Source organism: Papaver somniferum, chromosome 2, assembly GCF_003573695.1.
Source record: "Papaver somniferum cultivar HN1 chromosome 2, ASM357369v1, whole genome shotgun sequence".
Lineage (NCBI taxonomy): Eukaryota > Viridiplantae > Streptophyta > Magnoliopsida > Ranunculales > Papaveraceae > Papaver > Papaver somniferum.
The window spans coordinates 135024444-135042809 of record NC_039359.1 but is presented as its reverse complement, the minus strand read 5'-3'; the positions used below and the strand labels follow the sequence as shown (position 1 = coordinate 135042809).

General features: G+C 36.9%; 1 protein-coding gene across 1 annotated transcript; it reads left to right on the top strand.

The window, feature by feature from the left end:
- The first annotated feature begins 8768 nt into the window (after nucleotides 1-8768).
- On the top strand, nucleotides 8769-17857 carry LOC113349190 (protein SAWADEE HOMEODOMAIN HOMOLOG 1-like). Its single transcript, XM_026593124.1, has 9 exons — nucleotides 8769-8923; nucleotides 9111-9196; nucleotides 9369-9414; nucleotides 9822-9966; nucleotides 14241-14304; nucleotides 16090-16141; nucleotides 16974-17117; nucleotides 17216-17335; nucleotides 17443-17857. Exons 1-9 carry the CDS (start codon nucleotides 8876-8878, stop codon nucleotides 17485-17487), a joined length of 750 nt encoding a protein of 249 aa, XP_026448909.1. The 5' UTR covers nucleotides 8769-8875; the 3' UTR covers nucleotides 17488-17857.
- The last annotated feature ends 509 nt before the right edge of the window (nucleotides 17858-18366 follow it).

The following is an 18366-nucleotide window of genomic DNA, read 5'->3' as shown; positions in this document are numbered from 1 at the left end:
AACCCGTTGGTGTGCTGATAGCAATCAGAGTGCCCCTTAGTAATTTGGGTTCCCCTTATCCATTCATGGTGTGGAAATAGTAATTCCTCCCGGAGGTGCAAATGCCACTTTTTGAATCGATTTTTTTTCCAAAAATGTTTCTTTCCAAAAAAAACTATAAAGACATAAAACACCAAAATAAGTACAAAATTGAGCACTAACAATATAAAAAATTGAGATAAATTAGACACATAAATGCGTCTATCAAATACCCCCAAACTTATTATTTGCTAGTCCTCGAGTGAATCAAAATAAAATCCTAACGCACTGTCGCAGGCATCGCGGTTGCATTTAGCATGTACAACAAGCCTTCAAACCCCTAGGTGGACCTAGTGGCCGAGGTATAGTCTCGGGAGGGTTTACAAGAGGTGTACCCATAAAACCTTTACTCCAAACCATAGCTATCTACGCAGAACCTTGGAAGGCACTAAAGAATCTCATTGGTTGGCATACTCTCATTAATTACATGAGGAAGTACCCTGATGCGAAATTCCAATTGTTGTACACGTGTTTGCACTCAAGCATACTAAAATTCATATATAAGTGACAAAGCTCTACTCATATAGTCACACTATGGACATCAATATCCGGAGTCAACAAATCACATGGATAGATTAAGAAGATGGATTTAGAGAAAAACGTAGATGGTTTTGATGTCGACTAAGGTGAACGGTGTTTCCCATATCTGTCTGAAGGCCACTGCCAAAATGAACCTATCCTAATGGACTGAGATACTAGTCTGACTAATATCAACACAACCGGCATATACAAGGGAACCAGTGGTCGATAATCCTAACTCTAGGTCAACACAACTGGCATATACAAGGGTACCAGTGGTCGACTTTATTGAATTTATTCCGGTTGGTCTGGTGGTCTGGTCTCAATTTTTTTTTTAACTGCATGATTTGATCTTTTGGATCCAAGTGCATGCTTCTTGTCAGCAGATTACATGATAGTTCCCATGGATCTTGCGTTCCACGCTTGTTTAGGCGACGGAGACAGGGAAAACACACACATATTTCACCCTAGCAGTGGTAACAACTTGACTCGTGAACCCCACCTAATCACTTAGAGAAACATATTTTTAAAAAGAAAACAAAATAAAAACAAAAGTGAAAAGGACTCAACGAGATATGGCGAAACTACCATGTTATTTCTAACACCTGAGCTCTGTGCTTTTATGAATAGACTCTTTAGATGTTTCCATCTACTCAGATTGGTTCCTCAACTCCTACAACCAAGATGCTTCCATCCACTTAGATTGGTTAGTACCATACTTAATAGGAATAAATTTCTAGGCTCTGGAGTAATTTTTTTATTTGTTTTTATGAAGATTTAGTTTTTGATTACTAAAAGAAAATACTAAGACAAGCTAATTATATTTGATTTTTTTGGTTTATCAAGGAGAGATGATTCTAGGGTTTTGGATTCCACTACTTCGATTCTAAATTTCGATTCTCTCCTTGGTAAACAAAATCAATTTTAATTAGCTTGTATTAGTATTTTTTTTATTAATCTGAAATTAAACCTTTGAAAATAGTCCGAGAATCCAACCTTCTACTTTCCACTTGTAAAAACTGCATCAGTTTTTGGCGTCGCCGACGCGGACTTTCCTTTAGGTTAGGTTTTAGATTTTTTTTTTATTTCTTTTTTTTTAGTCTTGTTTAGTTTAATTAAATTTTCTTTTATTTTCTCTTATTTGATTTTACTTGGGTATTTTTCTTATTTTTATCGTGCAGGTAATACTCGACATTTATTGTGGAGTTGCCTTCCAAAAGAGCTAAGTAATAAAACTCATTTTTTATTTATTCTTTTTGATTTTATTTCCTTTTGTATATATTTCTTTTATTTATTTAAATTTAAAAAAAAATACACGTTGCACACACCACATCATCAGAATTACCGAATTTAGGAAACCTGTGGAAAAGTACGTTGAACCCGTGCCTTGGGCCTTATGGGAGTTACCAGCCGAAATTCCACAAGCCTCAGCCTCGTACCTTTAGGTATATTTTTCAGAGGTAGCCCAAGCTTACCTAATTTAGTAAACCCTGCATTTGCATGTGCACGATTTTCTTGCTTCACCAGTATTCTTGCTTGTGTATGCGACGTTGGAAACGGGTAGGAGATAGACTTGTGGAAAACGACCTTTTTGATTTGAGTCCGACCTGTTACACGGATTTAGGTGGTAATTCTATTTTTGTCGACGTGGTTAGTGATGATGAAGCCCCGCCGACCAACCCTTAGAGATAGGATGAACCCATCTAGAGTGGTACGTGACCCAGGAGTTGTTTTACCATTTACTACTGTCAAATTTGACATTAAACCTGGGACATTTAGCATGCTTCGTAAATTTATATGGATAGAAAATGAAAACCCATATACCCCATATAAGAGACTTCAAGATGATTTGTGACACAATGAATTATCCGAACGTCACAAAAGATGTGCTAAGGTTGCGTTTGTTTTCTTTTTCCCTAGAAGAGAGAGTCAATGAGTGGTACCATTTGATTCCCTCTAAAAAAATCACCACCTGAGATGGCCTTGTAGAGGCCTTTGTTAAGAAGTTCTACCTACACCACAAGACTGCTGCTGTTAGGAATCTATCCAAACCTTTAAGCAGAAAATAGGCGAGAGCCTACACGATTATGTAGAAATGTTTAATGAGTTGTTATACCAATTCCCACATCATGGCTTTGAGAAAGGCCACATGGACCAAATTTTATATAAGAGCATATATAGTGAAACCACAATGCAGGTACAAATAATTAGTGGTGGAGAATTTACCCATCAAGATCCAGATGTGTGTTTTGATGAATTTATCGATCTAGATGAAAAGACTCGTCAATGGGATTCAATGAGGGAGCCCGAAATAACTAGGAACCCTATCCAAGGGTCAATAGAGTTGATAATGGGTCTGATATCCTTAGGCGTCTAGAGGCCTTAGAGATGAACCAAGGGTCCAACCAGACTATGAGCTGTAACAGTGAGCCCAGAACCTATCCATGTACCATATATTTGTGGTGGTCAAATTCATATTGGACCTCATTGTCCATTGTTTTACCCAAATGAAACTATCTGTGGCCAGGTTAGTGTCCTACATGGTGGTATGAACTCTAAATATGAGGATCGACCCAAGTTTGACCCATACTCTAATATCTATAACCCTGGTTGGAGACATAACCCGAATTTCTCGTGGTCTAAAGGTAACCATTAAGGCGGCCCATCTAAAACTCTAGAGAACTCGGTAGAACCACCTAAGGACAAAAATCCAGCTGAAAAAGAGAATGAGGTTGACCAAACTTCGTCTAAAGACCTTAATGGGCCTGAGAGAGTGTACATACCACCCGCACCATTTCCTCATGGAATCGCTAAGAAAAAGCCTAGTACATATGCTGAAATCCTAGACATCTTTAAGCAAGTTAAGATTTACCTGCCCTTGTTAGATGCAATAAAACATGTACAGGCTATGGCCAAGTTCCTAAAAGAGATGTGCACTGTCAAGAGAGACGCGCGTGTCCATAAGAAGGCATTTTTGACCCAACAAATTAGTTCCATAATCTCAAAAGTACCCAGTCAAATTTAAAGATCCTGGTTGTCCTACTGTCACATGTGTCATAGGTAAACAAACGGTAGACAATGCTCTATTAGATCTTGGGGCTAGTGTGAATCTTTTACCGTTCTCGGTATATGAAGGTGAGATGAAACCAACTAGGATAACACTACAGTTATCCGATAGGTCAGTCAAATCCCACGTGGAATTATTGAAGACGTTTTGGTTCAGGTAGAAAACTTTATCTATCCAGTTGACTTTGTAATTTTAGACACTCAACCTGTCTCTAGTCAAGATATCAATATCCAATCATCCTAGGTCGTCCATTTCTAGCCACTGCAAATGCAGTCATACATTGTCAAACTGGCCTAGTAGAATTTTCCTTTGGGAATCAGAAAATCTCGGTGAACGTTTTTAAGGCGTTACAAGCCCCACCAGACCCTGAGCACTATGAGTCTATATGCGTGATTGATTCTCTAGTTGAGAATACCTTTACCACTAATAGTGTTAGTGATCCTTTAGAGGCGTGCTTGGCCTACTTTGGAACCTACTATGATGAGGATAGTCATTTTGAAGAAGTTAATGCGTTGTTAGATTCTGCACCAGTAATGAATTATGGGAAATGGCAGCGTAAACCAGAACCTCTTTCGCCGACCATAGATAAACCCCTCCCATCACCAGTTAAGGCACACACCCTTGAATTAAAGTCGCTACCAGATACACTGAAATATGTATTCCTTGGTAGTGAAAATACTCTTCCTGCCATAATTGCCTCTGACTTAGAGCCCGATCAGGAAACTAGACTAGTTAGTGTTCTCCGTAAGCACAAGACTGCAATAGGGTGGACTATAGCATATTTGAAAGGAATTAGTCATGTTTATTGTATGCACCACATATACCTAGAAGAAGGTGCTAAAACCTCAAGAGAAATGCAAAGACGTTTGAATCCTAATATGAAGGAAGTTGTTCGCACTTAGGTTCTCAAGTTATTAGATGCGGGTATCATATACCCCATATCTGATAGTAAATGGGTCAGCCCTGTCCAGGTTGTCCCAAAGAAGTCTGGGATTACGGTAGTTGTGAATGAGAACAATGAATTGATACCTACCCGTGTTACTATCGGGTGGAGAGTATGTATAGACTACCGTAAGCTGAACTCATCCTCTAGGAAATACCACTTTCCTTTACCATTCATCGACCAAATGTTAGAAAGATTAGCTGGCCACAACCATTATTGCTTCCTAGATGGTTATTCCGGTTAAAACCAAATCCCTATAGCCCCAGAAGACCAAGATAAGACAACCTTCACATGTCCATTTGGTACTTTTGCTTAAAGGCGTATGCCTTTTGGGTTGTGTAATGCACCCGCAACATTCCAACGTTGCATGCTAAGTATCTTCTCGGACATGGTTGAGCGATTTCTCGAGGTCTTTATGGACGATTTTTCGGTTTTTGGATCCTCTTTCGATGAATTCTTGCACCATCTTACACTAGTTCTAGAACGTTGTAAAGAAAAGAACTTAGTCCTTAATTTGAAATCCGGTCTTTATTGGCCAACACTGTTCAAGGACTCCCACCTATTTTGTCAAAGTTGTGATAGATGTCAAAAGTTAGGAAAGATGACCAGACATAGTATGATGCCACTTAGTCCTATACTAATAATAGAAATATTTGATGTGTGGGGTATAGATTTTATGGGTCCTTTTGTCAATTCCTATGGCAACTTTTACATCTTATTAGTTGTTGACTATGTGTCTAAGTGGGTAGAAGCAATAACTACCAAGACAAACGATCGCCACGTTGTGATCAAGTTTGTTAGAGACAATATTTTCTCTCGATTTGGTATTCCTAGAGCAACCATTAGTGACGGAGGTTCCCATTTTTGTAACCGGTCTTTTGAGACGCTCATGAAGAAATACTCCATTACCCATAAGGTTTCTACACCTTACCACCCGCAAACTTGTGGCCAAGTTGAAGTGTCTAATAGGCAAATTAAATAGATTTTAGAAAAGACCGTAAACCCTACCCGAAAGGATTGGTATCTGCGCTTAGTAGAAGCATTGTGGGGGTTTACCAAGAAAACACACACATAAATTTCGATTCTCGAACTTTTATGAAGATTTGGTTTTTTATTACTAAAAGAAAATACTAAGATTGATTTTTTTGGTTTATCAAGGAGAGATGATTCTAGGGTTTTGGATTCCACTACTTCCAATATTTGTAAACTCAATAACAATTTCTTTGACAAAATACTCCTAGTTTACTCAAAACAATTTTCGAACTCAAGCTTTTTTTTTTATGACTCTCGTCGCTATTCTACGACCTAATTTTCCTTCGCTTATAAAAGATCGGAAGCTAAACTACCCAAAACAATTTTTACGAAGCATATAAAGAAGAGAAATTTTTTAATAATTTAAAAGCACAATATTAGAGTATTTATGTCAAAGGAAATAATTACTAAGAATTACGCATCAAAAATAGCTTCTTCCAAAATCCTTGAAAAGAAATTTAGCTACTCATGGATTCAGAATTGGAGAAAACTTGATTATTCATTGTATTCAAAAAGTAATAAAAATAGCTTACAATGATTTCCAGTTGCTAAAGGCGTTTAACTACGAAGCTGTTACAATAGCTCAGTTGTGAAAGATCTACTGCAACTTAAACAGTGTACGCTATTGTTCTTCTGCGGTTGAATATAAGACTGCTACTGCGACTGTTTTGAACGACTTATGTTCTTCGTGTTCTTGGTTGAGAAGTAGCAGGAACAAATTTTTCTAAACCTCTCTTTTTCTCGATTCTAAGACTATACTTTCTGCCAGACTCTCCATCTTTATCTCTTCCACGTTCTAAGTCATCCAAACTCCAGCCGTGCACGACTCAAACTCACAGGAATTCATAACATCCCTGTGACAGACTCGGTACTTCCCTGCTTTATGAAAACTCCACGTAACCTTACTCGTTATTCGAATCCAAGTCACTTACCAACCCTGATGCATCGAAACGGTCTGAGCCCAATGAAATCCTGCAACTGAATCTCACCAAATCCATGCAGAACCCGAGAATAATATTTTCTCTGTGTTACTTCAATTCCACGATTCCGACCAATTTTAGACAAATCAATATCCATTACCATATCTGTTAAGCTCATACAAGTCAGACCAAACCATTCCAGCCATTGAATCTCTCTGATTCATGTTCAATTTTCAAACAGAAATATCCCGTGACCAATGTTCTCTTCTTACCGACTTTCTAGCCAATTTCTAACAAATACAAACCAATTACCAGCCCTGTTTAACCCATTGGATCAATCCCACCAAGTTTCAACAATTTAGTCTCACTATAAGACCTCCAAAATCCAAACCCTAGTTCTGACAGTTTTGAAACCAGTTTTCCCGCCAAACTCCAGAATTCAAACAAGGAAGAAGGATACCCCTTATCCAACCCGTTGGGGGTGCTGATAGCAATCAAAGTGCCCCTTAGTAATTTGAGTGCCCCTTATCCATTCATGGAGTGGAAATCGTAATTCCTCCCGAGGGTGCAAATGCCACATTTTGAACCGATTTTTTTTCTCCAAAAATGTTTCTTTCCAAAAACACCTACAAAGATATAAAACACCAAAATAAGTACAAAACTGAGCACTAACAATATATAAAATTGAGACAAATTAGACACATAAATGCGTCTATCAGTCATTACTTAATAATTACAAAACAACCATGGAGATATTTGTTGGAGTGTAGGTTGTCGATCCTGTTTTTCGTCCTTCCTTGGCTAAAGCATCCGCCACTTCATTTCCCAGTCTTCCGGTATGCATCGGTTGATAATAGATGAATGAACTAGCCATAGTCTTGACTTCTTCCAAAATTCTTCGACACTGCCAATCCAAATCGTCCTTTGTTCCAGTCAAATAATTGATCACATCTTGGCTGTCCCTCTCCAGAATTATCTGTGTTAGATTGATTGAAGTTGCCCATTTGATTGCTTCCTTTGCTGCCAAACATTGTGCCATGAGAGCTGATGTTGCAAGAGTTTTAATGCATGTTGCTTTTCCAAAGGTACCTGAATGATTCCCATCTATGAACCCCAGACCCTCTGTTAAGTCCCCTTCCTTGAATGAAGCGTCAAAGTTAATTTTTGTTTTCCCAAACGACGGTGGTTTCCATTCCTCTTTCTTTTTTCCTTTAATTGTCCCGGTAGTACTCTAGGTGTGATGTAGTCTTTAAAGAATTGATGAAGCAAGATGTGATGTAATCTTTAAAGAATTGAGACCTACACAGGTGGAACTGATTAGGATCATAGAATCTGAGATAGTAGTTCATAATTCGATCATCAACGAGTAGGGAACTTATAAACTTATAAATTTGAATGCAAACCTTTGATCTTGACCCAAACTAATGTTGTTGTCAGTTTATTTCCATTAATGATTTCGTCGTATCTTGCACATCTTCTAATTACAATATATGTACCATTATAATAGTTTTCCAACAACTATCTCATGCCATCTGATCAAATCCATGGATACATAGTGACCAAGTCTTGTAGCCATACTGATCTATCCAACTTAGTTAATGCACCGAGATCACGTCCGGCCATCTCATTTCCCGCGTACATATTAGTTTTTACACCTGAAATTTTACACCAACTTCATACAACTATAATTCACTTCTCAATAGTTATCCGTTTCCTGTAATCTTAATAAACAATTCATTAATAATCATTATGAATCCATCTAACTGTTCTCAAAACGAAGTCATTTTTTTTCTTTTCGAAGCATGAGAAGTCATTCATGACAATGTGGTTGGTTTATAAGTTTGTGTAAGAATTTCTGACTAAGAAATGTTTTTGATCCCATTTTATCGAATATAAAATTAGTTCATATTCCCGTTTTGCCCCCGACTTTTCTTCCAAGGTCTAATAGTCTATTTCAGTGTTTGAGTATCCAATTTCAGGATGATTTCCGGAATTAAAAATATGGATATTTTGTGATGTAAAAATATTTTGTTTTTGAGTTCTGCTTTTGGTATGTGAACAAGCTACAAATATCTAATAATGATGAACCCTTTCAAAATAGTGGGTCCTACATAAAACCACACCACAGTAACCAATGGTTGACTAACACCTATTAGGTGAAAAAACTGTGGGCAAGTTGTGGGTGTCACTAAAGATCTATAATTTCCAAACTCAATACAAGGTCAGATAGAAGTTGGGAAGAATAACCTGACCAGAGCTTAACACCCCACAGTACAGACCAGGTATCTGCTAGACTGCGCCTTCAGTTTCTGCCAAATGGGTCGGCTCCGGCCGAGAGAATCTCCATCTTTCAACAAATCCGAGGTAAAATCTCCCTCTCCCCCTCTTTCCCGATATATTCCCAAAACCCTATTTCATTTTTTGTTTCTCTCTTTTAAAATGCAAAAAGATAAATGAAAATAGGGTTCATCGAAAAATACGGTGACCTGAAATCTGCTGCTGTTGATTCATTGAAATGAATTCTATCTCTATTGTTGTTCTTTGTTTTTAGATTCAATACATGCAAAAGCTATTAAAGGATGTTCGAAAAGAATCACTAAATCAGGAGTTCTGTGAAAAGGTCGCTAGGAAATTCAGGTGAGAAATCATCCATTGCATTGCAGTTTTCATTAAATCAAACAAAAATATGTACTATCAATTTAACTGTAAATACGATTCAGGGTTCAGGGTTCAGTAATGCTTGAATGGGTTGTTATTTGAATGTAGTATAAGTAATGCTTCATTTTGTTTCTGTTCGTTTTTATTGTAGTCGTGAAGCCGGGCGTGCTGGAAAACCTGCCATACAGTGGGAGCAGGTTCGTTCATCTCACTTATAACACACCATGAATTGTTTAGACTTTAGGGTAAACATTGGAAATGCTAAGTTTATGTTTTAATTTGGATCTAAAACAAGCTACTTCTAGGGCATTCAACCCTTTTGGGGAACTTGCTTTTTGGTCTTAAGAGTGGGAGTGGCAAGTTACTGGCAGCTCCTTATCTGACCGTTTTATGTTGGGATCCTGTCGTAGTTTGAAGCAAGAATTTGCTCTTATTTAACCATAAAATTTGCTCATCCATTTCTCCTTTCAAAGTCCATTGTGGCAACAACTTTGGGAAGTGGAAGATGGAAGCCATACAAGACTTGCTCTTATGGTGAAATATTTTACTTGTTGTATTTGGAACTATCTCCATTGATCTTATTGCTATGGTTTACCTATTTCAGGTACAAGATTGGTTCCAAAACAAGTGCCAAGCTAGCCCAGATAAAGTTATTAACAATCCTCTTACTACCTCAAAACAAGAGGTTACTCCTCTCAGCGACAAGTCATTAAGCAGTAAACTTGAAGATTTTTCTGACAACTCTAAAGGTTTTTCTCTTTTCCTTGTATGGATAAATGATTATTTTACTTGTTGGCATTCCATCCCCTTTTTTTGGAACGTCTATGTGGTTACGTTTTCACAGCACATCAACTTAAATCTTTTAGGATTTCCCTGGTGTCATTGTCATGCAACTCAGTAAGTCTTTAATTAGTAAAAGAAGTAAAACGTAGATATTATCTTGTTCATTGGATAGTGCAAACAAATAAACTTAGTGTTTTATGGTGAGCTCTTTTCTGAACAAAGACTACAAAGTAGATGGAGATGGAACATATGATAGACATCTTAGGCAGTTTGGATGTAACTCATGATGCTCTGCAGTTGAGGCAATATGAGGATATGAAAATCTGAAAGCGTAGCTTAAAAGGTTTTATCATCCACCATTCATTCAATTGATTAACCAAGTGCTAAAAAATATCTATCTATTTCTTTTTTGCGACGTCTGTTCTTGATATCAAATTAATGATTGTCAAATCTGTTAAGTATGATGATTACGCTGTGTGGTGCTGTTCATTTCAGTTGCATTATGGACTGATTATAATAATACGGTGCTGTGTTAACAAGGTGCTGTTTTATGTTAACACTTCTTTTAGGCTTATTAAATGTCAATACTAGGTATTATGCTTGTTCAGCCTCAAGCATTTCTTTAATCATGTTTAAGTCTAAAGATACTGGTTAAGGAGCTAAAATTCCAACATTCTGATGCTATATCCCCTAATTATTACTTAGTTCCACAAAAAGGGGTCGTGAGGCTGAAGTTTTAGACTGAATTTCTGGAAAGTTAATGAAGTTCTTACATGTGGTATTTTATTGCTTTCTACATGTTGTCACAGGGTGAAATATAATAGAGCAACTATTGTGTAAGTAGTACAAATTTCATTTATAAAGATATAGGATGTATCAAGGTTAAGGTTCTATAAAGATATAGGATGTATATGAATAGAAACTAGTTTATTTCATATATACATAAGTCTAGTCTTAGTTAAGGCAGAATACTTTTTGATTTGGACCATTTGGTTTACTATTCTGTAGTTGTTTAGTTCGACTAAATAAAGATCTTACGCCATAGTAGAAGATTAACGTATCAAGGTTAAGGTTTTATATGGACATTATGTGGTTTATCTCATATCGATATGGTGGTGTACTTGCTGTAGTTTTCAGACTTGTTCTTTCTCCGTTTTCTTCATGTTCTAGTTGTTTATTTCAACTAGATGAAGGTTCCATAATGATTTACTTATAGCGACAGATATGGACAGAAAAGAGTAGTAATTTACTATAATTAGTTAGTCTAAAAATTTTCTGTTTTGAAAGTTGCAACTTGTAGATGACCCTTGTACCTTTCACAGCTCGACTAAGTGTCGCCATACTGATGCTTTGAGTGTGATGAAAGAGTCTTAACGGGAACAAAGTGTGAGATTCTTGTGGTTTGTATATGATTCATTTTGGAGGTTATGAGTATAACTTAACCCAAAGTTTGTTTATCATTATAAAATCTAAAATAAATCATGTTTCATATGGGATGGTTGCTCTTGGACCCAAAGGTTTATACTTAAGTTATTTGCTTTATATGAGATGTTAAAGTCAAAAATTGTTGATTACAGACCCCTGTATGTTATAATTTCACCCAAAGAAGGATTTATGATAAAGTTATAAAGAGTGTATATGCATGGTAGAATCTAACTAACAGCGGGTGTATGATATTCGTTGTTAGTTTGTATATTTATCATCATGTATTCTTACGTGTTCTTGTTTGTGTATCCTCGTAAAGAACTTCTTTAGATCATTAACTTGTCACTTATGTGAGGTCAAGTATCTCTGCTTGTTATCACAAGAACATTGGGTATCGGTTTTTTCACTGTGAAGTACTTGGTCTCATTTGGATATTGAGCTTAAGCTCAAGTAGAAACATAGTTTGGGATTCCTATTTGAAACCTTCAACTATTTGGTGTAATGAGCATAGTGCTCTTTTTGCGAGTAAACTTTATTGAAAGCATAACAGATCTCTGTTTTCTTGAAGTCACAAAGGATCTGAGTATGAGGTGGAGCTTATTACAAATAATTGAATAATTATAGTATTGGGCATAAGGTATAACTCAACTGTGGCATAAGAAATATACCAATATAGTGTTACCAGATGATATTGGACCGTCTAATTTTCGGTTTAAAAGCGATGAGTAGGTCTCTATAGGTTTTATGGAAATGGCTATGCGTCTTAAAAGCGGTGTGTAGGTCTCTATAGCCAAAGCCTAGTGTGATATTGTCTTGGGTGTATGGTTTTCAGTTAAAGATTTGTTGCTCAACTAATTGGGAGAATGTTGTCTTTCTTATGGTTTATGCGTAAAACGAGATTAGTTGTATTTTATATTAAGCCGGATTAGTAAATAATCTGGATTAAAATGTGATTATGGTTTAATCACGCACTTAAGACTTAGTTTATAGGTTAATGCTATTCAAGTTTGAGTAATGGTGATCTGTCCTCTGTAGCTATTGAGGTTTCTCTCTATCTCATGGTGAAAAGGGTAGAGAGACTCATGGAAAGCATGTCAAGGACTCTCCTCTTGTATAATGTTATATCCGTCTTTATGCATCATTCAAGCATGAATTTATGGAGTATCCAAGTGGTGAAGTAGTAAAAACTACCCATCTATGTAACTGCTAGAAATCTTGCAGCACACTTAAACATAAACCACCATCACAAGTGACAAGTAAAGTGCATCAAATTAAAGATGACACAATGATTTTTACGTGGACCGGCTGTTAACGAGTATCCACGGGTTGGGTTTTCACTACATCTATGTGATGCATCAATCTCCATTATAGAGGAATTGAGCGCTTAGTAAGCTTGAGAGTGTAGAGTCACTCCTCTTTAATGGACTTTGAAGTAAACGCACAAATTTAGTGATCATCCAACCCGTGGATGTAAGTTTTGTTAACGGCCGAACCACTTAAAAACCATTGTGTCATCTTTACTTCTCATGCACATTAGTCATCATGGTGTGGTTTGGTCCTTTGAATCATCTTGGGTGTCCTACCAGATTTTTGGTAATTACAATCTATTTCTTCTTGCATGGTCTGTTTGTATATGTTGTACATACTTGATGCTTAAATAAACAGAGAAATCTGTGCGGAAAAAACATTGAGAATTGTATAAACAGAAGTAGGAACTCTACCACTTCTTCAAATTTTAAGTCTCGACTACGGTTTATCAATTCTCAACTCCTTTTTAAAGATCTTGCTGATACTTTTCTTCTTCGTTTTCGACCTAAAATCGATATCATTTCTCAAAAAAAGAAAAAGACGTGTAAGTGCTGTTGATCCAATGTAGGAGGCGGTGTAAGTGTTCAAGAACACAAATCATTTTAGAATATAATTTTGTTAGAAAGTTGGTGATGTTTTTGACAGGTTTTCTGATATGAATGCGGTGTTCTGCAATTTTTATTTTGTTGTAGATCTGAATACAAGAGTTCAATGGGTGGTCTAGCTAAATTGACGGACCCTATACAACAAGCTGAAGCTAAATATCTTCGATTGAGTTTAGGCCCATAAGTGTAACAAAACTTGGGATTGCAGGGTCCAAACTCGACCGAAGATGTTTAACTTCAGCTCGTTGCGTCAATTTAGCTTGACCACTCATTGGACTTTTGTATTCGGATCTACAAGAAAATAAATATTGCAGAACACCATATTCATATTAGAAAACTTGTTAAAAACATCACCAATTTTTTAACAAAATTAAATTTAAAAATGATTTATGTTCCTGAACACCTACGTCGCCTCCTTCATTGGATCAGCAACACTTACCTGTTTTTTTTTTTTTTTTGAGAAATGGTATTGATTTTAGGGCAAAAATGAAGAAGAAAAGTATCAACAAGATTTTTAAGAAAGAGTTGAGAATTGATGAACCGTAGTTGAGACTTAGAGTTTGAAGAAGTGGTAGAGTTTCTACCTCTGTTTATTATAGTTCTCAATGCTTTTTCCGCACAGATTTCTCGGTTTCTTCTTGCATAGTCTGTTTGTATTGTGATGTTGTACGTACTTGCATAATCCGTTTCTTTTGCAACTGTTGTTCTGGAGTACTGTACTTGATACTTGTTTGGCTGCAATCACGTTTGTTCTTTTTTCTAAAGTTTATTTTTAAATTTGGATCTCATGCTTAAATATTATCCTCTTTGTGATATTGTGCAGTTTGACCTTTAATGATGGATATGTTTGAAATTTAGAGGTGATGGCTCATTGTTATCTCTTTCTTAAATCTGTATTGCAGGTGGAAAGCTTCTAGACATGTCAGATGTGCAGTTTGAGGCTAAATCAGCGAAAGATGAAGCTTGGTTAGTATGCGAAAGAAGAAGTTTGCGATTCTTTCTTCAGTTATACTATTTTCATTTGCACTCATATAACAACACAATTTTTGGTTTATTTTCTGATCTAGAGATATAGTTTCTGAAAGCCCGTTTGGCTGACTTATTACTTCCTTTCACAAGTGGGAAAATAGTCAAAATTTCCTTAGCTGTAGTTACCATAGGAATGAATAGGGCTAGAACGCTAGAGTGAAGAATCATTGTACTTGGAGAGTCAAGATTTCACTCGCCTAGGAACTACTTGATAAGCAACACTCGTAGTACGTAAATGTCCACAATCTAGAATTTCTGGGTAGGAGATTGATTTAGCACATGGATTGTGATGATTCATATGTCATATGGCAGTGTGGGTTTGGGGTGTTTGTGGAAGTGAAAGTGATTGGGAAATGATAGGTGTGAATTGACTCCCAAATTACTGCCTACGTCAAGAAGATGACAAAACTTGTCCAGTCCTGAGCGGAAAGGTTGTTTGAGAGAGGGAAGCAAGAACGAAAGAGAGAGAGAGAGAGAGAGAGAGAGAGAGAGAGAGATAGAGAGAGAGAGAGAGAGAGAGAGAGAGAGAGAGTAACTTAGTACTTATAAAGTTGGATTGTTGTTTCTCAAATTGTGAGCTAATTATGTATTTGTAGTATCTATAATGGATAGTATTGTTCCTCGTGGTTACTTGGTGGTTGTGATGGGCTAGTGGCACGTCTAACCATCTAAGATGTAGTCTGTAGATAGTGAGTGGTTTACATACCTACTTACGGCACTGTCAGTAATCTTCCACTATCTACGCATTACAACTTACAGTGAAATGTGTCGCTAAACATGCCCATGACAACCACTTGCTAACAACTGAGTAATGCTATCTTTTGGAGATATATAAAATAGATCATTCATCCCATATTGAGATACAACAATTTTACTCTGAAAGTACAAAGTTACTCCAATTCGCTTTTGTTTCTATCCCTGCCAAACCAACCTTCCCTCCTACGAATGAACAAGTTGTTTACGGTATCTCCTTGACTTGGGAAGTAATTTGGGAGGCGATTTCCTCACACCTTGACATTTTTTTCTTCAATCACTTTCACTTCCAAAAACAACCTAAAGCACTGGGCTACCAAATTTCCTAAGATAGCGTGATCAGCTTCCTATATTTACACGTGGCTTACTGCATTCTGTTTCTCAATTTTTCACTAAATCATCAGATGATTTTTAAACCCTATCTATTCATCGTGGTTCGCATCAAAACTTGTAACACCTTATGAGAGGATGGGCCAATAAGTACTTTAGCCAAAAATTCCTGGTGTCAGCATTACACTTGAAACCTACAAAGTCTACAGTAATGGAACCAAAAAGAGTCAAGTGGAGCTTGTACACTAGAACAGCGCAATTCAGTCAGTCAAATTTGTCTTTAGATATCTGACTGTATGATATTCTAGTTTTTGCGAGATGAAATAATGCTCAAAATTCCCATAAAGAGAAACTTGTTCACTTGATATTTTCTGAAAATATTTACTTCTGGTTTGCCAAACTTGATATACAGATGGTTGTTTTGAATGAGGTAGTAATTATGAAATTGACAGGTAGTCATCTTTGTGTTCGTAATCTTCAGTAGGTTCTCCATATAAATCCTAAATAATTTAGTTTTGTACCTAAAAATTGAATCAAGTTTTTTTCCCCTCATTCTTTTGTGGTTTGATTGCTAATGTAGACATATTGGTATCAAGTTCACATGCCATAGTTCCATATAACCTTTTGTTAGTTTTGCAGGTACGATGTCTCCCTGTTTCTCACACACCGAATTGTTGGTTCAGGCGAACCTGTAAGGATTATTCGATCTAAATGCTTTTACTTTATGTATAAATTCTTACTCCTGACGATCAAGGATTTGAAATCTTACTGCTAGATATCCGAACTTTCATGTTGCTTGGTACACTGAGAGAAACAAAATGTATGCTGTTCAGTGTCACTTGTGCATGTGTTCCAAAGCCCTCATGAATCTGGCTGAGAGATTAATATAGGACCCCTGCATTCTGAAATCCCCAATTTCCCTTTCACCCTGCATGTGTACCCTTGTACCTGAAATCCACCTTGTTTCGTCAGGCGTGTTTAGCTTGGCCAGACAAATGTCGCAAGGATTTGCTGAATCTGGATCACAAGGATTTGGGTTATGAAATTCTGGAGATTATGGAGGACTAGATTACCATGATTCTTTGTAGTTAAACGATTGGAAAATTAACAGTGCTGTGAGGAAAAATCCTTGCAAACTCTATAATTCAGTTTGGCGTGAGTGCATGTGGAATTATGTTACTATGTGGATACTGCACTAGATATAGATGAGAGAACTAAGTTAATTTTTCGGTTGTCTGTTCTGGTCTATATTTACTGTATATTTCCAGTTATAAGACCTGAGATCTCATTTGGCTTGTCAAAATATAAGTCTGGAGATCTCATAATTTGGTGCGTCAAAATTTAAGTCCAGTTTTGAACAATCATATTAATGAGTTGAGTGTGTCAACTTTTGCAGCGGATATGCAATTTGGGTCCTCAAGAAAATTAGTTTGATTATAAAAATTTTAGGGCGCATATAGTGGTAGTATGTTACAGTGATATCTCCGGGTATATGATCTTTTTTGAATTATGTTTCTCTGAAGGAAGTACGAGTACGCTTTGCTGGATTTGGTGCTGAGGAGGATGAATGGGTGAGTGTAAAGAAGGCAGTCCGTGAGCGTTCAATCCCCATTGAGCCTTCCGAATGTGAAACAGTTGAGGTTGGAGATCTTGTCCTTTGCTTCCAGGTAATGGCATGTTATAGTTTAATCAGTTCTGCTCTGCTAGTACTTTCTTAAGTTGGTATTATCATGTCTAATCAAATTTCTCGGGGTTTCATTTTCAGGAGAGTGAAGACCAGGCAATCTACTTTGATGCCCATATTCTGGAAATCCACAGGAGATTACATGACATTAGGGGATGCAGGTGTGACTTCTTGGTCCGTTATGATCATGACAACAGCGAGGTAATATAAAGACATGTAATCCTATTTCAAATTTCAATTCATTACAGACATAGCTATAGACCTGTTTATCTGATGTGCATCCAACATCTTCTTGCATGTGATGGCAGGAAAACGTTCGGCTGAGGAGATTATGTCGTCGGCCACAATGTTAGCCATCAACTTGTGCTCAGCATAGGACTTCCCTATCTGTCGGTTTAATTTTGTATCATCCTACACAGTATATAAGTAGAGACTGGAACTGAAAATCTATATCATCATTTCGCGTCGCGCCTTGTAATGCGCAATTTTGGTACTGTATTACGGTGAAAAGAGCCAACTACTACTACATCTTAGTCAAGCTTTTGGATTTTTTTTTGTTCTGTAATCTTGCCAAAAGCTCCACTCGTCTTTCCAAAAGCTTCTACTAGAACTTTAATAGTGGGCTTGTTTCTTGTCAGTTTGTAAATTCTAAGAACTCATTTTCTTGCAATTTAGCTTCTACTAGAACTTTAATAGTGGGCTTGTTTCTTGTCAGTTTGTAAATTCTAAGAACTCCTTTTCTTGCAATTTTTGTCACTTTGTCCGCGACATGTCTTCAACTTTCTGTTCTATGATGGCAAAAAAATGAGAATTTATGCAGCATATAAATATATACTTTCTATTCTCTGCCTCGGATCAGGTTGTTTATCTAGAAATTAATTCAAAAAACTTTACCAACCTCGAGTAGTCAAGCGGCTCATAACTCAGAGGTTTCCCCTGAGTGTCAAATGTGCAATAACCAAGGGATGGAAACGGAAAATCATCTGTTTAGAACTTGCCCTTTTGCCGGAGCAGTTTGGTTTGGTTGTTCCTTGGAAATGGTCAATTCGCAAATCAACACAGATGTGATTAGAAAATGGGTTGAACTTTGGATCGATGATCAAAACTTCTCGCCATTCAGGGAACAAATTGCAATCATCACTTGGTTCATATGGAAATATAGATGTGAGGTCGTTTTCAGGAAAACGGTTTCGGATCCCTCCTATTTAATTCACCAGATCATATAGATGTGA

Coding starts and splice junctions, on each gene's coding strand:
- LOC113349190 (XM_026593124.1), top strand. CDS start 8,876: ATGGGTCGGCTCCGGCCGAGAGAATCTCCATCTTTCAACAAATCCGAG. Junction 8,924..9,110: donor CATCTTTCAACAAATCCGAG/GTAAAATCTCCC, acceptor CTTTGTTTTTAG/ATTCAATACATGCAAAAGCT. Junction 14,305..16,089: donor TCAGCGAAAGATGAAGCTTG/GTTAGTATGCGA, acceptor TTAGTTTTGCAG/GTACGATGTCTCCCTGTTTC.